Below are 26,261 nucleotides of genomic sequence, written 5' to 3'. Positions count from 1 at the left end.
TTTACCGTCAGGGCGCTGCAATCGACGAACGCAAGCCCCGCTCCGCTGCGTCGAGAAAACCCCTATTCTAAAACTCTCCGGTCGGCTCGAACGTTACGCCCCGGCACGGTATTTTCTTGGGGGCCCCAATCATTGGGTTCCCCTATTCTAAAACTCCCTACTAACTAAGCTTCTCTTACTGAACGTTGCAACGGGAAAAAACCGCGTCTTCTTGGCAAGTTTAGTTAGTGTTGGTAGTTTTGGTCGTGTTACCAAACATTTTGCGCCAAGTTTCCCGCGACGAGTCGAGCAGTTCAAGCTTGACCGCCCTGTACAGTGGCTACCCTCACTGACACGCCATAAGCCACTCGCGGACACCAGGGGATAACGAAAAAGGAGCGCGAGGGAGAGCGGCGAAAATCGCGCGCGCCCCGCCCTTTTCATCGTATACGATCAGCGTACAGGTGGACGGGGAGCGAACCGTGTCGCCCCCAAGAGCCTAGTCTTGTTCGACGAGCACTCGCGACAAGCCACGCGCCATTTAAACTCGGGGAGCGACCACACTGTGAGTGCATCTGTTCTCCACGCGTTGCCGCCCCTGCTTTCGTGGATCGGTGGTTTCCCAAAAGGGCAGACCAGCAGCGAACCGTGGCAGTAGCTCAAAGTCGGCATTCAAGGCCGCGTCCTTACGCTGGCTTCTCGAGGCCTTTTGTCTAGCGTCCCTGGCAAAATGTATTAAGAAGAAAAAGAAATGAAAGACAAGAAAAAAGAAGTGAAGGGAAGGAAATACAAAGAAAGAATGAAGGGAAGAAAATTATTGCGCTTCGTGGTGTAAGGTTTATGCGGATGGAATGAAAGTTTGATGGAGCGAATGAATGCTCGATAGAGATATGCTGTGCTCGATTCTGTTGTTCTGTTGTCCCGTTCGATGGTACATATTTTGCGGCATGATGAAAGGATACGCCGAAGAGAGTTCATTGAAGCAAACGTTTCCAGATTAGCTCTCGACCACTGCATGCTGCTTCGGATAGATATCTGGCTGCCTTCTGTGAACGCTCTTCGTTCTTCATACTTTTTTCTTTTTTGCCTACGCGTTCACATTTTCATCGTTTACCTTCTTCGGTTTTTGCCATGAAGTGCGCCATTTCGTGTCTCGTTTCTTCGATATATATTTATAACGAGCTATGCAATGTTGTTTATAGTATTTTCGATTTCAGAAACAGCCTCTTACTCTCTCCTCTAATCAGTCCTGTCTAGAACACCCTTATGTAGAGTACCGTACCACAGCCTACTAAACCACGTTTGCCTAAAGGTAGTACAGTGTCAATCGCACTTAGCGGGAACACGGCTCCGCGTGGCTTTGAACGTGCGGAGCACCATTGCGCCCAAGCCAGTAGGAAAGCCAGTAGGAAGGTCCCTGTACCTATGCGGTACTCTACATTGATTAGTGACCGGGTTATGTGTAACGAAGCGAAGCACATGCGTGGCAGGAGCTGCGTTCACGCTAAGTGTGATTGACCCTGTACAACGAACCGCCAACCTTACAATCGGGGATGGGTGCGGAAAGTTCTGCGTCTGATATGATTACGAGCGTTTATTTCTTCCGCGCAGTGACATTTAGGGAAAGGAATAAACAGAGAAACAGACGGCTGCCGCGGTGATATCTCACAGACAAAAAGCAAAAAAAAAATAACGTAAAAAGAAAATGCGGACCTCACAGACATCTTGGCCTCGCGTGTGCTAGGGCAGACGCCGCGTCGGGCGACTACGTTTTCAATTTTTTTTTTCTTCCTTCGCCGCTGGTGCACTCGTATTCTGTTGCGGCGGTTTTCCAGCAGCTAGCTCACAGCCGTATGTATAGGGTTACCTCTGCAAGTGTTTTTCCACGCTCGGACTTCTGCTTGAAGCGCACAGAGCAGGAAACGGTCGTATATTTCTCTTCGCTGGCGAAACCCGCGGAAACCCTTTCCTGCCGCGCATCGCACACGCAGACGCGGCCCAAAGAGAAAGTAAACGAATCTCGTAGAGAAGAATGGTCCGCGTATCAATTTATCGACGGAGTGACATGAAAATTCAATTCTAGCCAACGGGTATACCTCTCGTGCACGTCCCAAAGACCGTCTAGATGCTTGTCATTGACGTGTCTGTGTCGTCTTGCGCTTTTGAGGGAAACTTTATACAGTGCGGGTATCAACGTACGTTGTTAAACATCTTGAGCTCAGGATACGCAAAGACGTGCGTGCGTACTATAGACCGAAGCTTGGTACCCATTTGGTACCTTCAAAACGCTGCGCTTATACCCGAATGATAAATTGGCCGCCGAATCAAGAAATTTACGCACTCTGTCGACCGTATTCTTGCTGTGACTCGTAATGTCCTCTTTTCATCCGCACCTGCTAACACCGTATTCCATCGAGAATACACACCAGAAGCCAAACGAAGTGTTCCGGGGGTGGCCGTACAAATGCTTCGCATTCGAGAGCAAGCTTGTTTACATGGTGTGGAGTGACGTCATTGGCAGGTTGTCACCCGTTAATAATTAAGGGGGTATTATTAACGATGCGCCCTTAACGGTGCGCACACTCCCAGACACCCTTAGAGTGAGTGGGGGTAGCTGTTCCGGTCGCAAAGGAGATGCCCTCGACTTGCGTGGCAAGCTCAGCCGGAATTCAACTACCTTGTAGTGACAGAAGGGGGGTGGTCGTTTGGTGCCCAGCGGTCGCCGGTTCAAACCAGAGTAAGGATCGGAGTCAGAGGTAACAAACAAAACCACAATTTATGCACAGCAAGAGACGATACAAAGGAATACACAATATCACTTGAAGTACAACAGACGAGAGGTTCACAGAATACAAACGCTAAGCATGCAATTACACAGGTATCCAATAACGTAGAGGCTTTACAACAGATGAAACACGAGAGAGTACATAAACAAACGCCAAATTGTTCACCGGGCACTGTTGCAGTCCGACGCCTCAAGAGTCACGATGTGGCCGCCATACGAGACGAGCGCCGCTCCCTTGAAAGTCCGTGGGCTTGCCAGCAGCGGGTGATCCCCGGGAGTCCAGCCGAAGCGCGAGCACGTCGCAAAACACTTGACGAACTGAATGACTGGCTGACTGGCTGACTCAACAAGCGGCGCGGTCGCTTTAAATAGGGCGCGCCGCGTCTGTTTGTTAACATGCGCCAAAGCTAGCGCGCACACACACTTAGCTTCGCTGGTTATAGCGCTCTCTCTTCCTCCCGTCGAGCCGCGCGTCGCCATTGGCCAGGTCCCATAGAACATGCTGGAAATTTCTGGCTGATTCCAGTCCGATGAATCACCGTCCTCCCCGGGCAATGGGAAAGAGGGTGACGGCAACGCGTACAAAGCTACGCGCTCTCCCGCGCGGGGAAGGGGCTTTTCTCTACATGCTTTCCACGTGACGCCGCGCGGGCCTCGCGCCGTGCCGGCTTGAAGAAAATGGGCGCCGATTTCGTGACACAGGTGTAGGAACATTGCTCTCCGATATCAGCCTCTGACGTCACTCGGTTAACGTCCCGCTTCCTACTCCCCTTTTCCGCGCGTACAATTCTGATCGGTCGTCTTGTAGTACGCCTCTCACGTTCTCTTGCCGCCGGCATGACGTCTCTTGCTTCCTGTTTTGCTTAACCAGAAACGCCACACGAGCATCTGAGGTGCACAAGCAGGACTCGCATGTCAGTGAATTAATAATTAACAAGATAACGTATGCGCCCAATTCTTGAGAATATCCATCGTCAGTGTTGTTGGCGTTGTGTGCGAAGTAACACGGGCGTGGCTCTGGCGGGTTCACGGCTTGGCGTTGATTGGTCGTAGGGTTGCCTGACGTCACGAGACCATGTGACATGGCAGACTTGGTAGGAACTGCCAACTCGATGCTCTCCTTCCAGATGGGAGGGTGTGATCAGATTCCAGCCTTCCAGAAACCTTGCTTTCAGCTGCATCAGATATGCTAACCCTATAGGCCGCGCAGACAACATTCAACATTTGAGGTAGCCCAGGGAATCCAGTTAGTAATTAGGATAATTTTCCTGTAACTAAATACTGACTTCAGAATATAAATGTGATTTGCAAAGTTGGAGAGTACCTTCAGAAACCGTTATTCCATTTATTTTCGATAAAGAAAGCCTGACATATCTTTTTTTCCGGGCTTCTAAGAAGCCCGCGAAATATCGCCTCACAGTGCGTGAAGTACAGCATGAGCAAAGGATGCGTCTTTAATTTGTGTTACTAAATAGTGTCGCTTTCAAATGTTATATCACATAATACTTTGTATATACTGTCACCTTGCACGGCCATTGTGTATCCTGCGCTTTAAAATTGATGGTCAATAGGTGTTATCTTTCATCTTATCCAGGATTGTTATCCGGAGTGAGCTGTGCAGTGCGGGCGGAAAAAAGGATGCCGTGCAAATCTGGCTGCGAAAATTCTCTCTCTCTCTTTCTCTCTCTCTCTCTCTCTCTCTCTCACACACGCACACGCACACGCACACGCGCACACGCGCACACGCACACACACACACACACACACACACACACACACACACACACACACACACACACACACACACACACACACACACACACACACACAAAGTGCGCGCGTGCTTCTTACTCAAATATTTGGCACTAATCGCTGAATGCACTTTAACGAGATGTTCTTTATATCGCATAGTTTGGATTAGCGCTTTTGTGCGGTGCAGGGGCAGTGCGCGACGCACATTCCGGTTCCTGCTTGGCAATCAAGGTGGATAATAGCGCGAAGGTGAAAATGCGGGCTTCCCCGATGCGTCGCGCGTGCAGACAGTGCGGCTGAGTCACCGCGGGGTCGTTTCTTCCGTGTGGACAACCGGCTTTCAAAACTGCGCTGTTGCACGACTGCGTCCGTGCACGGCTCGACCAGATGGCCTCTGGGGAGACGCTGGCTTTCGGGTGCGTCCTCGGCCACCAATTGAACTCACTGAGAGGTAGCACTATAGTCGAGAGAGGTAGCACTATAGTTCTTCGATATTTTTGACACTGGTGGCTATACTGCGTAGAATGTGAAGAAACGCAGTCGGTCCGAAAGCGCGTGCACTACTCGAATAACAAAGAACTGGTGTACAGGTGTACGTGTACTGCATCGTGGTGGTTTAAACGCCGCAACCTGGCTGGTTTGTGTGAGAATAACACCAGAGAAGGTAAATGCACGCGAAATTAACGGCAACGCATAAAATGCTCCTCGACCTGCGTCGTTACGAAGCTGTTTGGACAGCTTGTACGACCGGGCTAGCCTGTGTGTGCAGCTGGAAAACGTCTATTTCTGGTATTCGTGCACGTGTCTGCCTTTACCAGCCTGTGGGGATCCTCCACCACTTTTCTTTAGACAGCTTCTTTAGACAGTTTATGACCAATCTATAGACTGTTTTTGGCCTATCTATTGATTTTCTTTCCTGCGCGCGCGCGAGTGGCTATGCGAAGGTATGCTGTATATGCATGTAAATGACAGTGCACTGTGCATCGACGTGTTCCCAAGCGACACTTGAGCTACACGAGTGGCGGTCCCCGGATTAATTCAGACCACCGAAGGCCTGATTTAATTATTCCCCAGCCTTCCACTGCAGTTTTTGCGTCCCCCTCCGTGGCAGTTTAATGCCGTCTTCTTTTCTGGAAAGACGTGCCACTCACCCAGTAAATTGGGCGTGAAATATTGGCATTTGGGGGAAATAATGTTTTTTTTTTTTAACTTTTTGTACTTTAGAAAGCATTGCACGAAGAGGCATTTTGCTAGTAGACGCGAAGTTGTTGCCCACTCCGCACTTGCGCCGACGTCAGATGTGGAAAGGGTAGGCTGTTAATGGTAGTGTCATACGGCAAGCGCATAAAGTGGAACGAACTAGATTGAGGAAACCTTCTAACATGTATTATTTACGATATCTCGACTGAGTACACATTCGTTTCAAAACCATGCCGGAAACATTTCCAGCAATTTGAACAGTCGGCGATCGCACTGTGCAGTCGTAAAAATATCGGTGCCTTTTTTTTTTTCGTGGTCGTTTTTTTTTTTTCACTTTTTTTTTTGTTTTCGTCTTCCGACAAAATGTGTGGCCGGTAGGGGCGGATTCCTGTCGCTGACTTGCTTCTCATCGCTATTTCTCATCATTTGGTCCGTTATCGATATGGCCCGATCACAGTTCGCAATTCTGGATGGATTAGACAGCGCGCTTGGCGATTGTTAATTCTGCCAGTGTCGTACCGTGGAGGTCAAAAGGTAGCCGAGGTTCTGGAAATGGGTTGCGATAAAACAAAATGTATATAAGATGATGGTTATCAAGAAAGAAGTTGTGAAAGGCTCAGCCCTCCGCCTCTGTCAATATTAATTGTAAGATCAAACTCTTTGCTGACGACTGCATAATATACAGAGAAATAAGAAGCCACGAAGATCATGTCAGTCCATTAGAAAAAAATTGCTGAATGGTGTAATAACTGGCAGATGACAATCAAAATAAGGAAATCCGTAGCAATGGCAGTAACCAGTAAAAAACAGCCTTCTAATTTTGTTTATAAAATGAACGACATTTTACTTACCTTTGTAAACAAGCACAGATATTTAGTTGTCACAATGACTTCAAATCTTAGATGGAGTGAATACATTAGTAACGTCACTGCTACAGCATTGCGCAAGTTATTTTTTTCTTAGATGTATTCGCCTAGCCCTTGCACAAACTAAACTTTTAGCTTATAAGACTTTTATTAGACCAGTACTAGAATATGCTAACACCGTTTGGTTTCCCCAGTTTCTTACTAACATTTCGAGGCTTGAAAGAATACAGCGTAAAGCACTAAGATTCATTCATAACAAATGCAAGCCAACAGATTCACCAACCGAACTAGCTGTAATATCCGGGCTCGAAACGCTATCAGCAAGAGCGAAGTTGGCGCGATTAAAATTCCTATATCAGCTACTACATAACGCCTTTAACATCGACTTATCACAGTATGTTTCATTATCACATAAGCGAGAGTTAAGAAACCATCACGCGTTCATGCTAACCGAATTTTCATGTCAAAGTGATGCATTTAAACATTCTTTCTTCCCGTTGGCAACAAGCGAATGGAATTGCCTGCACTCATCTGTTACTAACGTTGATTCATTTTCAAGTTTTTGTTCCAAACTACAGGCCACGGTGTGAGCTGGCATTATTCGGTTAGAAATTTCGCTTTCTTTTTTGCATTCGCTTGTTTAACGCAGTCGGCAGCCTGTTATCCCATTGTTTCGTTTTTGAACTTGTATGTGTTCTTTATTTGTGAGCTGTTTGTGCGAATTTGATAACGCATTTTCAGTTTTTTGTGCTTTCAGAATAAGAATTGCCTAATACTGTATTTTTGTAGAGATGCTTTAATTCTTGTCACCATCATTTTGTCGATATTACGAATGTAATGCCCACCTGCTATGGTCTCAACTAGAGACTGGCAGTATTGCAAATAAAAATAAAATAAATTGTGTACGACACTGGACCTAATTGAGACGTTTCCCACTCAGGAGACGGCTGGATTATACTGCGAATGCATCACGGTCCCGCCGCGGTGGCTCAGTGGTTACGGTGTTCGGCTGTGGAGAACGATGACACGGAATCATATCCGGGAGTCGCGATAGTCGGCCGTGCTTTGCACCGCCTTCAATGCAGCAGTGCAAAACTGCATAGAACCCCAGGTCGTGTAAAGGACCGTACTCTTGTCCCGACATTCGAAGCTTGAGTTACGACATACGAGGAGAGGAGCGTCAATTATAATCTCCTGCATCGGGCACGAGTGTAGTTGAATACAGCGCACACACTGAAAACGTCCCCTGTCCGCCTTCTTCCACGGCCTGTCGATTCAAGAAGAAAATACTAGTCTGCCTGCATGGTCTGAAATCATGCATCCGAAGCGTAATAAGTGCGCTTTGCAGTGTAACAAAAAAAGAAGAGAGAGAGAGAGAGAGAACTGAAACGGCACTCTAAAATTGACTATACCGGAGTATGAGCATTTTAAGCAGCGCTTTCAGTACGGCTGTATTTGGATAGAAGCGAGACGCGTACAAAAAATAAAATAAAATTAGCTGGGGTTTAGCTTTAGTTAAACCCGGTAGGTTGCGTAAGCAAAGCCGACGTAGCTTCTCTTCTTCTTCTTCGGCGCGGCGTGGAACCGACCGGGTTTACCCGACGGCTTGATGAGGGGCCCCATCTGCGGTCGCTCTGAAGGTCAAACGTGGCTACCGGGCGGGTTTACGCGACGGGCTGAAACCTGGCGTAGCATTGCTTACGCAATAATAAAAAAAGGAAAGTGCGCCATAGGTGGATTCGAATGTTTGTGCATGTTAAATAACTTCCGATGGTTGGGCTAGTCATGAGGCCTCAGTGTGTGGTGCGCGCCCTACATACTTTATATAATTTTACCCTTTTGTGAAGGCGAATAAAAACTTCAAAATCGTAATTCTTGCAGCATGCAGCAGCACCCCCCTTAACTGCTGCTGTGTATATGGCGGCCCCCTCTCTCGTTCTTTCCTTAAGCCCCATATTGCGTGAAGTGACATCGACGATTACGGTATTCGTTAATGTCAAATTTGAGCGTGCATCGAAGAGAACCTGGCATCTTCGTCGTCAGCGAAGTGAGCGAGAAGCATGAATCCATTCTTTCGAAGCGAACAGTTCCACAGTGCTCCCGCCTGAGCGACGTCACCGATATGAGAGACCAATGGGACAAAATTCGTGAAATCTAATTATGCCGCGATTCCCAAAGCTTCCGGTTGAACAGAAACAGCTAGCGACAAGTTGGACAGAATTGATGGAAACGAATAGAGAGCAGGCGACAGTGAAAAGCGCCCTTCCTGCCCAACTTTCCATAATAGTCTGGGCAGGCCGGCCACCCGTTCCATCGAGTAGCTGCTACTTAATTGTTTTGAATGGGTCAGTTTTGTGCACACAGTACTGTTGCTCAAATATTTTGGATTTTGATACTGGTTTTCGCTGAATCATGATTAAAATAATTTTAATTGAATATAAATTAAAGGTCCTTTAAGTCGGTATGCGAAGCTGAAGAGAAAAGAGAGATAAACTTTTATCAAGAACAGGCGTTAAATATTAGTCTCAGGTGGTCAGCCTCCTGAGTCCAGGAAGCCGTGGAGCCGAGCCATGTCTATAGTCTGGCCGACGAGTGTACGCTGGTCATCCAGGCTGGAGCTTGACAGCTGGGTCTCGCTGCTAAGCTGAAGAGAAAAGTGAAAAAATAAAACACTGAATACTCACGAGCGGCTAGTTTGTAGCTAACAAGAAAAAAAAAGATTTACTGTAATTAATCACTGCCTTAGAGATAAGTGGTTAGTATATTTATTTTAATCGCGATCACAGCGCACACGCATCAAAATTAGTTTATTTGCAGAGCTATCGCTAATATGCATATCACCATTCACGTGCAAGCAAACATTTTGACATTTATTTGCTTTTTATTTTGAAAATGCATTAGTGCACATAAAAAATTATTTGGGAATAACTGTAGAGTCATGCCTATATTCAACTAAATGTTATGATTCAGTGCAAAATTTCAGTAATAAATGCGTCTGTGTAAATGATACGATATTTTTTTCGATATGATAGAAAGCTGACCTAGTTGGAGGCTGTTCATGACGAACATTTGTGGCGCGTTTCGTGTGTCATCTTTCTCTGTGCTTAAAAGTTCGCGCCCACAAATTTTCATATATTTTTCAGCATCCATGGTCATGGCCCGACAAGTAACAGCGTACAATAAGTAGTCGCAACTGTACTTGCAAGGCTGGCATTAAGTGACACTGCAAGCATGCTGCTGAAGTGCGCTTTTATTATAAACAGCCACGAGGAAGCGCCCGGTACCCCACGACAGAAAAGTTTCCCCACTTTTTGAACGCCGCGGAATTCCTGCCATGACTTGTAACGTGCTGCAACACACAATAAGGGGAGAGTTCCAGCGGCGCAAGCAGCGCGCTCACGAGTCGAGATGTGGCTGACTCAGTGCGCTCCGCATGCCCGGGCAAAAGTTTCGAAGTGACCGCCAGGGGATAGGCGGCGCTGGTGCAGTGGGAGCAAACTTTAGGTGCGGTTCCCTCTAGCTGCTTACCGGTTACTCCGACGCCGCTCAAGCCATGAAAGGCCACATGAGAACAGCGCTCTGGGTTGAATAAGTATATACTGTCCACAATTAGCCAGTAGTGTACGCCTTGAACTCACACCAACACTGTTGCGGGCCCCCTTCAAGGGCTGTCGCTCGAGCAGTTTGCGAAAGACAAGCCTTCACCTCTCCGCTAATTCCTTCCCCTCCACCCTACTGTGCGAAGCTGACAAAATTGAGCGCCCGCTCTAATGAGCTGACTACAAAGGCAGCATGGAGCAATCCTTGCCAGACAGACGAAGAGGGAAGCGCGACATTCTTGAGTGATGTTCACGGCCAACCCTGTCGTCTCGTCCTGTAGCGCTAAACTTTTCTTGCTGTTCTTTCATTAATTTTTCTGCTCCGTTTTTCTCATGGGTGGCGACAGGGGGCACAGGTTCGAGAAACCTTGCGGGCGGTTCCGCAGAGATGCTTACTCTTTTTTGCGCTGACAGCGTCGTATCATTATGGAAGTGTCTTACGTAAAGCGCATTCCCGGCAAACCACTGTTCTGAGAGAGAGAAAAGCGACGCTGCTTGCTCTTGCTTATTTTAAGCTTTCGCGCTGACTTTTGACAGGTAAGCGATGCATCAAGGGCATCCGTAGGAAAATAAAGAAAGCAAAACCTTGTAAAGTACCGGAAGAGCGCAAAGTTGGCAACGAAAAATGCAGGTTTAATCCATAGAAACGAAGCACCACCCATGGGACCGTGAAGCGGTGTGTCGTCCGCTTTGACTTAACTTAGTACGTCGTCTGCCTGGCCCTGAAACGCTGACGACAGCCGTGGAAGAGGCAAGGGCGTGCGAAGCCAACCTGAAAAGGGCGCACGTGGCAGACGACGAGAAGTCGGGCAGGGTCAGCGATTGGTTCGCCTTCAGACGCGTGCCTTGAACACGTGACCTTCCCCGACCAATCAGTGGCATACGGCTAAGAAACGAAACGTTCGGCTAGGCTGTCGCAAGTGCCGCCCGGTCGTCAATGCTTTTACGGATGGCCTCAACTAAACCTCGTGTTGCTTATGCGTCAAGATATTTCCTTCTTTACCTTCCATGGCAGGAAAAGGAAACCTAATGAGGTGACCGGGACCATCCTCAGACACTATCTAAAAAGCTTTGCAATGCGACACGATGCTTCTTGAAAACGTGCTGAATAAAATTAGTGCCTGCTTGTGCAGATTATATATATATATCAGCTTTTACGGCTGAGATGAATTAATTCTCGTTTGGCTTATGCGTCAGGATATTTACTTTACTTTCCATGGCAGGGAGAGGACACCTTCTGGAGGGATTGACCATCCTCAGACAGTCGTTATTAAGAAAGCTCTGTAGTGCGATAGGCTGTTCTTTGAAAACGCGTTGAATAAAATTACTTCCTGCTTATGCACGTTATTTATATCAACTTATAGCCGCCTGCACTCACAAAACTCGGGATGGTGCAATCAAAGTCCCGACTTTTAAATCAAACCTCTTTTTGTGACCTTCTACAGAAGTTGGCGCCAAACGTGGGGGGGGCGGGGGTGAACGCCGATCAAGTAGTGGCCCGGGTCGGAATTCTGAGTTACCATTTTGCTGACGGGCATCTTCTTTGAAGCAACTCAGGCAGTGCGACTGTTCGTGCGATGCTTCTTGGAACATTCTTAGCTTGGCTTAAACATTTCTTTGACCTTAGCTTTCCTTTTCCTTACTTGTCTTCGGTTTGTAGCGCAGATCTTGTACATTCTTCCGGTTACGACAGAGCATCCTTATCTAGCACAGAGGAACCTCGTTTAATTTGAAGTCCCGGTGTATATTCAGTCTGATGTTTTGGTCCCTTCAACATACCATATGCACAAAGGGCCATAATTCTAACTCCGCTTAATGTAAGCAAATTCGCTATTCTCCGTCATTTTCGAATTACCGAGGTAAACCTGTATACTTGACCGGTTGGCGAAATAAGTAAAAGAATTGCACTCCCGAAGATCACACCTAGGCTGGCTTTTATACCGGTTCCATGCAAACGGGCAAGGCTCGATTTTCAGCTCCGAAAGGAAACATCGTTGGGGCGATCGAAGCCCTTTTTGGTTGGTTGTATATCCTTGAGTGGGTCGCCATCGTTTGTGGATTTTGTTGCCTTAGGGTGGCTCGATTTACGCCATTCAAATATAGTAGCCGTTTTTTTCTGGTAGGCGAAGGAGAGCCTGCTGGTGAACGCGAGTTTGTTGGTGGTGACGGCTGGCCTGTTTCCAATTGTATGCAGCACCTCCTGCCTCCGCCACTGTGCCTCGATGGCTGTGACGTTTGACTACTGTGCTCAGTTTCGCGCGGGATCGAATGCACACATCATAATTTGAATATTGTTTTATGTCGCAGTTTGCATTTTTGCAACGCGCTTCCATAAAAAAAAAGAAAAACGTTGATGTGGTAATGTGCGATAGGGGCCCACGTTAAAGAACCCCACGTGGCTGAAAGAAAGCCAAAACTCTCTAGTACAACGACATTTAAAGGTTGAAGCCCCTGTGCTGTTAAAGCCCGCGTACCACATTCAACGTACCGTGCCGCATCGCCACTACAACTATCTGCAGTACGCATGCCTCTACAGATAACAAGTCAGGGATTCTGAGACACCTCATCAGGGGACATCTGGGAAATATTGTGAGATACGTTCTTATGCACACGTTGATGGGAATGATCTAAGCTAAAGGAAAGATTTTTTTTTTAAGCCTAAATTCCTACGCCCGCACCTATAGTAGTTAAAGCTGCCATAGCAAACCGATGGGCTGCGTTTCTGAAAATTATTGTGAGGCAGCTGTGGAATATTTTAGAATACTTTTATCCTCGTATGGATAGAAATGAACTAAGCTTCCGTACGATGAGAAATTTCCTCCTGAATCTGTTTTGAGCTCACAGCAAGTAACAACACCGCCATTGAAAGCAATGGAGTAGGTTTCTGGAAACTATGTTCAGAACTCTTTCCCTGAATTGCAACTCAGTATAAGCTTCATTTACCTTATCCTGTATCATATGTCTCGCGATCTTCTAGCCCTTCCTTACTCTTCGATTCGCTTTGGTAGTGCTTTGGTACATTTGCCTTCTCTTGAAGTCCACTCTGTTACCTTGAAAGATCATCAGTTATCTGAAGTCTCCGCATTTCGTACATTTCTTATATTCGTGTTTGGGTTTGGTATTATACCTTCGGCTCAAATTACTGAGCAAGGTTTCTTCCCTAATCCACCCTGCTCTGTCTCTGTGCCATACCGTACCATATACCACACCATATCATATCATACCGTACAGTACCATACCGTACCGTACCGCATCGTAGCGTACCTCATCACGCCATGCCATACCATATCCCCGCCTGGTACGTCGGCCGAGGTTCACTGCCCGCATGGGAAGCCACTATCGACACGACAGATCATGCTTCGCATCAAGGCTTTCACTTCTCGACCTCGCTGTCTCGGGTCTTCATCGAATAAGCGTTGACCGCGAAAGTCATTAGGGACCTTGCCTCCGGAGAGAAAAAAAAAAAAAACATGAGATGGAACCACGACGGATAGCGATACAGAAGCACGTATACGGCAAGGTTACGTGTGGCCGGCGTCCTACTTCCGTCGCGGGGAAAGCTGGCGCACATTTCATCGCACCCCGCAAGATCACAGTCAAGAAGAAAGCCTTTCCGAAAACACAATAAAGAAATCCGAAACTGCACCCACCATCGCCGCTGGCGGCAGCAGTGACTCCCCCCTCTTTATGCCTGCTTAACCGAAGCGGGTTGCTGCGCGGTGTCCTTGCACTTTCAGTCGGATCCGGTCCAGTGCGGTTCCAACCGGAACCAGCGCATTGCGCTGCGACGCGATCGAGGCGGACCTCCAATGACCCCGTTGCAGGGAACGGGTGGTGGTGGCGGAGGGCGACCTCAAAATACACGCTTTTGGTGTGTATACACACAGGCACGTGCTAACTCAAGATCTAAGGGCTGCATATGCCCTTTCCTACGGGCTTATAAATTTTGTGGCAGAAAACAAAAAGAAAAGAAAACGAAGCTGACGTATATGTGGGTGGGCGTCACTTGAGAGGGTGCACACTATACTGTAGCGCTTGTGTGAGTTCGGGAGTGTAGTACACACCTTTGACTCCGACGAGGGGCGTATGGTGTCCCGCAGGTATGTCGAAGGAAAGCTTGGCATTTTTTTGGATAGTGCGCGGGCGATTTTGAGGCGGGATTTTTCTTTTGTTTTGTGGCAGTAGATTTGTCAATAGATCTGCGCAGTAGAGTGCGTCAGTGAAGTTTTGTGGCGTAATTCAGAACTCGATCTTGTTTATTTGACGTGTACTGAGGTCTATAGAACCCTGTACAGATGTGGTGCATTGATCTTATTTGCCGTTCTTTTCGATTGCTATTTACATGCGCTGTGGCGATGGCAAAATTACAATGCAAAGTTGGCTATCTCGAAGGTTTGTACTAATTGAGACTGAAGTCCCATACCTAGTGAGACCCATAGTCACGATGTTAGAAGTGCCCCTAGTTGTAAACAGATTTTCGCTGCGCCCACTGTAAATAGGTCCATGTGTCAAAATCAGACAATCTGATTGGCCAAAACTTTAGAGATTACCTGTCTCTTATACCACTTGCTGGTTAAGTCGGGCTGATACAAACACTCACTGAAGAGAACCGTGCAACGCTTCACCGGTTAGTTTGCGGCGCTACCATGTGCTCGTCACCATAATGTTCCCGCGAGGTTATACCGCGACTTTCGAATTTCAGTCTAGTAAATGCTACGGTCGGAGAACGGTACAGTTTATACGTCATATACGGTTTTCAGTGAAAAGTAAATGCACAGAGGAGGATGCGCCGGCCGTAGTTTGCGTCTGCAGATCCCGTCTTGCGCTGTCTAAAATGTTTTAAGCGTACATTCTTACGATGTCATACCCTGACAATGTGAATGTAGTGAGTCAGCACCTTGTATTCAGTGTAATGCTCTTCTTTGTTCATGCTGAGCCGTTGTGCTATTTTTTTCTGGCACATATCTACTTTTCTTTGCTGTTTTATGAACAAGGGTTTTCAAATTGACCTTCGCTGCAGCCATGAGTTATGAGAATCGCCTCGTCAAGCTGCTTGTACAGTGTACTAATATTCATTTTGTTCTTGTACCTCATAAAAAGGGAGATAGATTTGGTTTGACCAGTCTGCGTAGAAAGCGGCATACTTCGCAGCCCAGGGTATAGCTTTTGATCGAAAAGGAGTACATTCGAAAAGGTGTCACTAACGATGACTCACTTTTTTATATTGCAGAGCTGTTTTGTGGGGATACAGCGAAAAACGCAGACCAACCGAAGTGCCAGGAGTGGATCCACAGTTCACAAACGCTAACCCTAACAGATTCGCGTCGTACGATCAGACCACACAGTGGAGCGCTGTCCGCCTTGTCAGCATGGCATGATCGCGGGAGTTTCCCCCCTCGCCAGTTGACCGTGGGAGTGAAAGATCTGTAACAAGAAAGGTTTGTACGATATCACACTGTCGTGCTAATTACGCAAGATGAATTTTTATTCTCTTGCACTATTCCGGTGATTCGTGTAACACGTGGGAGGATCTTGACCGATTTCTCGCAAAGCTGTTCCTGTCAGCATTGTGCTCATGATCTACAAGTGTGCAAAACAGCAACATGAGGCTGAAGTGTAGTTTGCACTATAGCTCTTCGATTTGCTTTAAATCTGTGTATACTAGCTGCGTAGCTGTGGCAGCAAGAAAGTAAAATTACAATGATGTTGATTGTACGGATCAAACCGAGGTGCCCCTCTCCATAAGGCTCCGTATTGGACTCCGGCCCTAAGCCCTAACCAGAGGTTTTACAGAGTACTTTCACTGTTTTACTCCCTGGGAGGAGTACGTTCACCAACCCCTAAGGAGTGACTGCAAAAAACACATATAATAAATATGTACCTTGATTATATTAGAAATGAATTGAATACAAGGAGGTTATATTTTATAACCTCCTTGATTGAATATAAACATAAAATACTCTTACTACGCCTTCTCCCTTTATATATCTCTCTTGGAGAGGTGTATATCGTAACTCCTAAGTGACTCCCCCGGGAAAGTGTTACACTTTAACACCGTTTTATTACTATGAACCGTTGTCTTTCGCGGCGAGGCAAAGGAAGTAGCTGAAAACTGTTCTCCATGGTTTGTTACAGGGCAGCAGGGAGCCCGATCGCGACGGCCGCATCCAGGGCAGCGGGTGGCGCGGGCCGTGCGAGCGGCGGCGGCTGCCGGCGGCCATGAAGTTCGTCGAGATGGAGAACGGCCAAGCGTGGCAGCAGCTCATCTCCCGGGGTCACGGCGTGCACGCGAGCTCAGGGGGCGGCGGCATCACTGGTGACTCGGACTACGAGACGCCCAGCAACCAGGCAAGTTGACTGCACGACTGTTTGACTGTTCGACGTTGGTTTGAGGGCGTACCCGGGTCCCGGGTGCCATGTTTTGACAGTCAAGGATTGGTTGAGTTCTATAATTGTGTAGATGACGACGACGATAATGAAACCATGTAGATACAACCATTAATCTACTATGTGGAGTGTTTCATTGAAGAGCGAGCGCTTTTTTTTAATAGGCGTTTTGAGTTACAATACTTAGAAAACTGCTTCCTCAGCATAGTGTTGTCAGAGGTCGCGTGCATCTGAATACAACTAAGTTTTGTTAGGCTGCTCATTTTGACGAAGTCTGAAGTGCAAAAAAGATAGGGACGTGAGAGAGGCACAGGACAAACTAATATTAAGCTACTTTTTAGTATTGCAGTTATAATTATAAACTCCTTACTTGTTGACATGCTTAAAGCCGTTGCAAGTGATGCCCGGCCATATCGGGCTTTATGTTTCCGAAATTGCCATTCTCGTGGCCGATGCAACACGTGGAATTTCGAGTATGCACAAAGCGAAACTATATGAGCGGCCGTAGACAACTTTAGCCACGCCTACGAGAGTGCGTGGCTCAGCGGCGCGCCTGTCCCGCTTCCTTGCGCACCACTGGATGAGAGCAGCAAGCGGGCGAGCACGTGGCACAAGACTCACTTTTTCACGCGCGCACGCACACACACGCACGCGCACGTGCGTCCAGTTGCACTGGTTAGGGCGCTCGACTACTGTACCCAATGATGCTTGATCGAATCTCGGCGGCGAAAATTAAGACATATGTGCTGTTTGATGTGAGTGCACGTTAAACAACCCCTGGTGGTCGAAATTTTCGGAGCGCTCCGCTATGGTGTCTCTCATAGCCTGACTCGCTTTGGGACTTCAAACCATGTAAACCAAATTTCCAGTCCAGACACACACATGCACGCTGTATTTTCTGGGCAGGATGCCAGCTTGTTATGCACCTTTGTAAATAATGGGTCAGGACACTGACCAAAATAGGTCACGGCATTATAATCGAAATGAAAAGATCTTGCCCCATATAGTATCTAGCGAGCACTATGAGATTACAGAAATGAGGATTTACAATTTTAATTTGGCACTGAAATTTGCATAAAAACCATTCTAGTGACGTTTTAATTGCAGCAAAATGCTCCCATTATCACTGTAGCATCCCACATGACCATATCAAAAAGTCGCTGAATGCACAGCGGCCTTTATGCTTTCAGGAGTGAGTGCTTGCCTTGTTTTATATAATTTTTCGACCTCTCCAGTGTGCTGGTCAATAAAAGCGACCTCTCAAATTAATATGATGTGCTTTTATCGTTTGTCACTAGATGACGGCACAGTGTTATGAATGCCTTGGGTAGTGCTTCATTTGGATGGAGTGGTGACCACAGCCCACTAAATCTTTCGTTGACAAGGCTTACATTCCTGTGCCATAACACCCTTGAGTGTGGAAAAAGAGATGCTACTGTACACTAAAAATGCCCAATTACGGTCTAGCATGCGAGTTCTATTTAAATTTTCATTACATCACTTTTGCCAATGCCCAATCATCATTGTGGTCGCTGCTCCTAGTTACCAGCAACGGCCTGCATAAAAACGGGCACATGCACTGATAGAGAAATTTGTGGTAAAATTTTTCTGTAGTGTTTCTACCAAAACCACTATGAAATTAAACACTTTAGACAAAAAGCTTCCCATACCACCCCAAAAAGATTAATGCCTGAATTCCAGTGTTCTGTTCCTTTAAATGTCCTCTAGAATCCGGGGCCTATATATATATGTAAAATTATGTTATAAAGGAATGAGTACTTGCCTTTACTCAGTTGCATCCAACTATTGATGCTAGGGGGAGTCATTCGGTTATTTAAAATTTTACAGCACCTTGAAAGATTTATTGAACACATTGTAGTTGTCTACAGTGTATCTCATGTTCTATTACAGGCTCCGGTGACAGGTTCATAGCAAAGTTCATAGCATAGCACCAGAATTCAGCAGGGTTCGAGTTGCAGGTGTCTTTGGTGGTATGGGGTGGTCATTGCACCAAAATTAAGGCTGCGATTTGGTGTTATGGCAGTTGTAGGAAAGATTTTATGGATGTATGTGTAAATTTTGCAGTTATAATTGTTACCTGTAAATGTCGGATTCAAGTTTCATGAGTAGGTCCGGATATTGTTATAGTTTAAATAATCATGACCAAAGATGTACTGTGAAGCGGGTGCACTATGATTATCAAAAAATGTACACTAACTGAAATTCTTTGCTGCTCTTTTATTCTTGTAGGTTGCTGCTTACCATTCTGAACATAAATATCTTAGCATATCTGTACATGTAGCTACTAAATTGAAACTAACCTGCATAGCAGCATGCCCATATATTCCACCCTGACAAAGAAAGCAGTCGATAAGCATGTTAACCTCATGCAGCTGCTTGGGGTGTGTCGTAATGAGAATAAACAACCTTTTGGTTCTAGTTGTCATTTTTACATGTTTATTTCTCCGAAAAGCTACAACAGAGTTGTTATGAGTGTTATAGGAGCACCTATAGTCCAGCTCCAAAATTTATTTTGATTCCGTGCTTACGGGTATGTGGACATCAGAAAGATGTGTGACCCAATGCCCGGCTTCCTTCCCCAAACGCAGGGCGAAACTAGCACGAGCAGTCGGCGCATCCTGACCAAGCACCTTTCGCTCAATGGCTTTCCACGGTGCGCGGACTCTGCGGCCAGTGGGGCCAATGGGGTCGAGGACTCTCCTGTGGTCCGCTACCAGAAGGCCAAGATCATCCCAAGTCGAGTGCGCAAGAGGGTCATCTTCAAAAACGGCAGTGTCAACCTCTCCAAGGAGCACGTCTACAAGCGCTCGCAGCGCTACCTCCAGGATATATTCACAACTCTGGTGAGTGGGTATTGATGAGCACCTCAGAGCTCCTTTGAGATAAGAGCAGGGAGTAGTGGACATTGAATAAAGCAGGATCCTTATGTTTGTGATGGCTGGTTTTAATGTTATTGATTACATGTGAGCATAATGAGGCACAAATTAATGGATTAGCAATCAAGGACATTGGAGATTATGTGCATGCTAATGAGGATCCACAAGGGGAGCCATTAATGCTGCTGCATCATATCCTTAAAGGACCCACGAAACGCTGATTACGAAAACAACAAAACGTGCAAGAGCGATAGGTACTCCATCAATCGTCATTGCAAAACAAAAATTTTTAAGGTATACCGTTATTAGGCCTGAAAATATGGGTAACCGAAAATAATGTTCCTACTCTCTCCCCTCAACTCGGCAAACACCTGCGTGGAAAGAAAAAAAAAAGCTTGTCATGATGGCGCCCCAACACGCTCCGTCCAGCCCGTGTAACTTGACGTCCAATGAGCGAAAACGCCCAGCAAGCCCATGCGACGTCACGTGGGAGGTTTTCACGTGGTGTGTGCGGGTATGTGCCGCCCCAATCAGCCGCAAGTGGTCGCCTGGAGCTCTTTTAAAGATTATTTGTAAATTATATGCTTTATGCGAAGCTTTGAAATTTGACTCGAATAGTCACGAGGACCACCTCTATGGATTTCTTGCATTAGAATATTACTGCAAGTAGCATTTCAGGGGTCCTTTAAAGATGGAGCTCAAGTATCCCCAAATTTTTGTTATGAAATGCTTTGTATGCACCACATGTAGCTAGTAAGGTGAATTCGTCTTGCTTCCTGTAATGGCCTTGGTGCTGTGCATTTCCTCTTCCCAGGTGGACATTCAGTGGAGGTGGAATCTGATGGTGTTCTCGATGGGCTTCATCCTGAGCTGGCTGGTGTTTGCCATCATCTGGTGGCTCATCATGTTTGCACATGGCGACTTTGATCCACATGAGGGCGAGTGGACACCGTGCATTGTGGAAGTCACCTCATTCACTTCGGCATTTCTGTTCTCTCTTGAAACACAGGTAATATGCTGTTATTGTACTTGCCTTTGTTACCCATATATTTCTGAACCATTTGAAGGATGTTTTATAAATATAACACCGTGCATTTCATCGGAAGATTCATCTTAAGCTGCTGCTGTGGCCTAATGGAGCTTAGGTTACATGGGATTAATCTGATTACATTGTATATATGGCTAGCTTATTGTTGCTTATCTAACATTTCCTGGTATGCATGCTGTGTAGTGCGTCCTAAGATATATAGAGGTTGCTATGGGCTTCTTTCAAGATGAAAACCTTCAACAGCTCATACAGTCAGCCACAATTCTGTCACACACTTCCGTCACACACTTCCGTCACACACTTCCGTCACACTATAGCTAATGTGACGTCTCATCCGGTTAGGCGGCAATTTCGAAAGTTTAGCCAGCAGGAGTCTGGTCAATCAAACTGATGATGTCATCGACGTAACTCAGTAATTTAGTAGTGATGATATCATAACATTTATTGGTAATCAAATAGTAATTAATCAATTATCTTATCTACACTGGGAATCTAACCTCCATCTTTCAGATTCCGAGCCACGCCCAGGATCGTGAAACGCGCATCATAATTCTCTTTGTCTACCGTGAGGATGATAGTAGCGATGACATGACGCTGCAGTTAGTGATACTAACAATTATGGCATTAGCAATGATAATGACTGTGCATTTCATTGATAATGATAATGACAGCAAACGTGATGCACCGTGTGCACCAGCAACACTCAGGCTTTCACATTTCTGCAATGTAGATTCCACAGTGCTCTCGCAGTGTTTTTAGATAATGATGTAACATATGCCTTTTTGGCACAATTCAAGACCATGCAGTGCATGCACCTTTAGCACCATTACCTTGTCAAATATGTGCTAGTAGTGGATTTTACATTATTGAGCCAACTCTTGATAATTTGAAATTGAGGGGGCCGAAAATTTTCTTTAATTAAAGAGAGCCTTTAATTCGCATTTGAGGGTGGAAGTATATGAATAGAGCAAAATCTCATTAATTCAACTCCTTTTAATTCATAAATTAGCATAAATTGAACTGGGAGCACAGTACATCCTGGTTGACGGACGCCTGTTAATTCGGACATGGCGGGCTCAAACCGGTTAATTCGGATGGGAGGTTATGTCGGGGTATGATCCGCGATGCCAACAATTGTCCAAAATACAGACCTCCCTGCACCTGAATTTTATGGAATAGTGGTTACTGCGCACCTCAGGCCTGCGTGCATGCACGACTACGATTAGAATTAAGGAATTAAGTGGAAGTATGTAGCTCTGCAGCATAGTTTCAATTTCGCTTGAGCTCACGTATGCCATCTCATGCCTAGGATCGAACATGCCCATCGGCTAGTCGCATCATTTTGGACGCTGTTTGCTCATCACTGGACGTTTAGTTTTATGTTAGGAAGCCTTTTCACTTCAGCGCGGTGAAGCATTCTTGAAACACGACAGGGCCATTTTTGAACCAGCATGTACTGCTACTGCGTCACTGGGTAAAAAGGGCTGCATGGACACTTACAATATTTATACATTTCAACAGCATGCGCAATTCAGGGCACTGAAAAAAAAACCAATAAAAAACGGTTGTTTTTGTTTGTTATGTGAACATTTTGTTTGCAGATTTTAGAGCCATTCAACAAACTTTCGGGTATAATTAGAACACTTGACCTGGCCCTTGAAGGCCGAACTATCGAGATTTTACCTTGCTTGCTCTTGTTGTGGCTTTTTCGTTTTATTGTTGAGCCAAAGTTTGTGTAGTCAGATATTATAGTTATGATGGCAGCACCATGATGGAGATGTATAAAGTCCCATGTGCTGTGCTGTCAGTCTGTGTTAAAAGACCACAAGTGGTCGAAATTAGTTCCGAATCTTGCACTGCAGGGCCCCTCATAGCCCGCATCCAATTTTGGAATGTTGAACCCCACGTATGCTACCAAAATCAATTCAAGAAAAAGAAAATGGGAATTTTTTAACATTGTGGAAGTTCCAATGAGTTTGAATTGACTAAATTGCGTAATATATTTTAAAGCAATAGCATTAAAGGCCCCGTTCACCAAAAAATCAGTGTCGGCAGCCATATCCAGCAGCGTTGGTGTTGTGAGCGAAGAATTGTGAGCGCAACGCTAGCAGGTGACAGCTGGCAGCTGACATGGCCAAGCAGTGACTGGACATAGAGTTGTCTGACATAACGTTTGGCAGGAGCTGCCAACTCGGGACTCTCATTTCACATGAGAGGATGCTATCAGAATCAGCCTGCCAGGATCCTTGGCAACCCTTAGGCAACGCAAGCACGTTCATACAGTTTAGAGCGGGCCTTCATATGAGGGCTGGTAGCCTACGCTATCGTGTCATACATACCCTTACAGGCAGAGCTTAATTGTTCCCCATATTTTTTTTTCCTGACTGGGCTGTCCCGATTTACTCCCAAACAGCACACAATCGGCTACGGCAGTCGTGCCATTACGCCCGAGTGCCCGGAGGCCGTGTTCATCCTGTGCATGCAGTCGATCACGGGTGTCATGATCCAGTGCTTCATGGCAGGCATAGTGTTCGCCAAGCTGTCGCGGCCCAAGAAGCGCTCGCAGACGCTGCTCTTCTCACGCAATGCCGTCGTCTGCCTGCGCGATGGCAAGCTGTGTCTGCTGTTCCGAGTGGGCGACATGCGCAAGTCGCACATCATCGGCACCTCCATCTCGGCGCAGATCATCCGGAGGAAGGTGAGGAGCCAATTGACATCTTCTCTGCTGAGGGATAAATGTGGAGAACCAAGGCAGCTGCACTTATTGAACAGTCTCCATTCTGACTCTCATTATTACTAGCCATGAAAGACATGACATCCTCGTCGTGGTGGCTCAGTGGTTAGGGTGTTCGACTGTTGAACTCAAGGATGCAGGACTGAATCCTGATCGTGGCGGCCACTTTTCGGTGGAGGCAAAATCTAGGCGCTCGTGTGCTGTGTGATGTCAGTGCTTGTTGAAGAACCCCAGGCGGTCAAAATTTCTAGAGCCTTCCACTGCGACGTCTCATAGCCTAAGTCACTTTCAGGCTTTATACCTTATAAACAAAACAAACCAGACAACTTCTTATAGAGGTCAGATTGTGATAGAGGCGAAATGGGCGCAATGTGACAGATATTCATCTGCGGCTATAGTTGCACTTTAAGAATTCAAGGCAGTCAGAGCTCTCCATTATGACATCTCTTTTCTCTTCTTTTTTATCCTTTTTCTGACAGTACAATTCGGATTTCCACCAAGTCAGATAATTTCCCTCTTTTATTCTTAGCCGTCCCATTCTTGTACTTTGGCTTAATTTAGGCACAAAAAGGCTTCATCTTTGTGTCACATTGTTTTCTCGGCTTCTGCAAAATGTTTATGAAAACTAAAATAATGGAAGACTATATTGCAACAGAAGAGCAAATAACTCGAAAACAATATACTTCATCCTTGTGAGGCTCTAAATACATTTTTTGCTTGCTTAGTTTTTTGCACCTAGACCAACCAGCCAATGCTTATCGAGTCATGTCTTTATATTTGTGGGGCTCTGACGGTAGTAAAATCTGTTTACCCTGTATGTTTGGTCACAAGGTTTAAAAACTAACCCAGCTATAAGACACTATATGTGCTGTTGCTCCTATCATCCAGTCAAGTAAATTGCACCAGAGTAGTTCAAAGAAATTGTATGGACTTGCAGTCTAATTATTCTTACCAGCGCCGAGAAACTGCATATTTTTTTCTATGTGCATACTGCATCTATATTGAGGACCATCAAAGAGCACATATGCAGTGCAAACATTTGTAAGCATTTCCTTCTGTGTAAGTAGGGCCGCTATATTGAAGACAATCGAAGATCACATATGCGTGCGAAACAGTTGCAAGCAGTCTGTTAAGGTCACCCCAGTATCACGCTCACTGCCACTCCTGCATAATCCGATCCTCCATATCCAGGTGACCGCCGAGGGTGAAGTGATTCCTTACTACCACACACAACTGGACGTGCGCTTTGACGCGGGCACGGACAGCATCCTGTTCATCTGGCCAGCCACCATAGTGCACGAAATCAATGAGACGAGTCCCTTCTACAACATGTCGGCGGAGGATGTGCTGCGCGAGAAGTTTGAAATCGTGGTCATCCTGGAAGGGACCATTGAGTCGACCGGCCAGTCCATCCAGGCCCGGTCTTCGTACCTGCCCTCTGAACTGCTCTGGGGCCACCGCTTTGAGCAGCTGGTGCGGTTCCAGAAGGACTCCTCTGAGTACCTCGTCGACTACAGCAAATTCAACAACACATACGAGGTGCGTGTACAGCTGGCAGACAGGTTAGAATGTGAATGTTATGACAGAAATCAATGTATATAGCTAGGAGGCAAGCTGGAATGGAAAGACAAAAAACCATAATTGAGGGCTCACAAGGAAGAGTCCTCCAACGTTTCAGAATTGATTTGGCTTGTTTTTGGGGGCGTTTATATGAAGATAAGGGAAATGGAAATGGGAATGGACAGGGCATGTAGTGCAAAGAGATGACCGATGGTCATTAAGGGAAACATACTAAGAGAACGGAAGCATAATAGGGGGTGGCAGATAGTCAGGTGGAAGGATGAGGTAAGAAGTTCGCAGAGGTCAAGTGGATGCATCTAGTATAGGGCCGCATTGATTGGAGGAATATGGGAAAGGCCTTTGCCCTGCAGTGCGTGTAGTCTGGTCTGATGATGATATTAATGATGAAGGGAGACATTATTAATGCTTAAGCATCGTATGGCTATGTAGGCAGGTTTCGCTTGGGTGTGACCTTGTCGGAGCTGTAAGAGAGAAACTAATTGGTATATCCGAAAAAGAATGGTACCATCGAATAGAGCGCCAAGGAAAGGTGTGCAAATGACAAAACAGTTGATGTGGATTAATTAGGTAATTAGTTAGAACAAAATAAGTGTGTAACTAGGGTCCAAGACTGCCGCCAGCCAACTTCCGGTTTTGGTTCTCGGCTTCTGGTCACATATCTGTGTGCAGAAATGCCAAAGCCTTAGCGTTGCTGCTGCACATGTTACATAGCGCGCCCGTTGTAGAAAACAACCAGTGTTCTGTTCAACGCATCAAAGTTCACCGGCATCCTATAATTGGTTTACACAAAACGAAAGGTGCAGTGCCTGTCACTCGCGGAATCCCACTGACACATCTCGCGGACAACACAGAGGTATTACGCATTTCCCCAGTGCAGATTCTGCATGCGATCTCGGAAAATTTTTTTGTTTTAGGCTGTCTACTGCCAAGGCTGTAAGAAGGGTCTTGCAGGTTACTTTTCATCATCGGGTCATATTTTTCTGTGAGAGCTGTTATGCATAGCCCAGCCTGGACCTTCACATGACTGAGGCCTACAGAATTCAGCAGGTGCTCAAAGATGTTCTCCTAAAGGATACTGCTGATGAAGCGTCTTTTGTGCCCGGATTGTGATGCTTTGGTGGTGCTCTGCAGCATTTTAATTTCTCTGCTGCACTTGTGTTTTGCGTATATGCCACATGAGTTTTGATAATCGTCTTTAAATCTGCGGCCTATGTCATGGCTCGCACCAGATTTTGATACACAAGTACTAAGGTGCAAATAACAGCTGGTACAGTCAACAAAGAGGTCTGCCACATCTTTACTTATGTGTAACCGTAATGTAGCTGATCAAAACCAGAGAAAAAGAATTATTGTGACTAAATAACTTGCAGCCGATCTGCTGGTAATTTGTCTCTGCCATTGCATTGATACAGCACACGCTTTGGTGATCAAAC

The 26,261-nt window shown here is 46.2% G+C and overlaps 1 protein-coding gene across 2 annotated transcripts in view; it reads left to right on the top strand.

The window, feature by feature from the left end:
• The window catches only part of LOC146190021 (ATP-sensitive inward rectifier potassium channel 12-like), a 126,460-nt gene that overhangs the window by 94,622 nt on the left and 5,577 nt on the right, over positions 1 to 26,261 (top strand). For both annotated transcript variants that reach the window (XM_084604750.1, XM_084604751.1), the window contains exons 2-7: positions 15,412 to 15,619; positions 16,317 to 16,529; positions 19,178 to 19,432; positions 20,280 to 20,474; positions 22,927 to 23,211; positions 24,439 to 24,786. In XM_084604750.1, coding sequence (XP_084460876.1) covers positions 16,401 to 16,529; positions 19,178 to 19,432; positions 20,280 to 20,474; positions 22,927 to 23,211; positions 24,439 to 24,786 — 1,212 coding nt within the window. In that variant the 5' untranslated portion in view covers positions 15,412 to 15,619; positions 16,317 to 16,400. The remainder of the gene's footprint in view (positions 1 to 15,411; positions 15,620 to 16,316; positions 16,530 to 19,177; positions 19,433 to 20,279; positions 20,475 to 22,926; positions 23,212 to 24,438; positions 24,787 to 26,261) is intronic.

The sequence above is a fragment of the Amblyomma maculatum genome, chromosome 5, assembly GCF_055883805.1.
Source record: "Amblyomma maculatum isolate TAMU_Amacu chromosome 5, ASM5588380v1, whole genome shotgun sequence".
NCBI lineage: Eukaryota > Metazoa > Arthropoda > Arachnida > Ixodida > Ixodidae > Amblyomma > Amblyomma maculatum.
The sequence above is the reverse complement of the archived record's forward strand: the minus strand, read 5'-3'. Positions and strand labels throughout refer to the sequence as shown.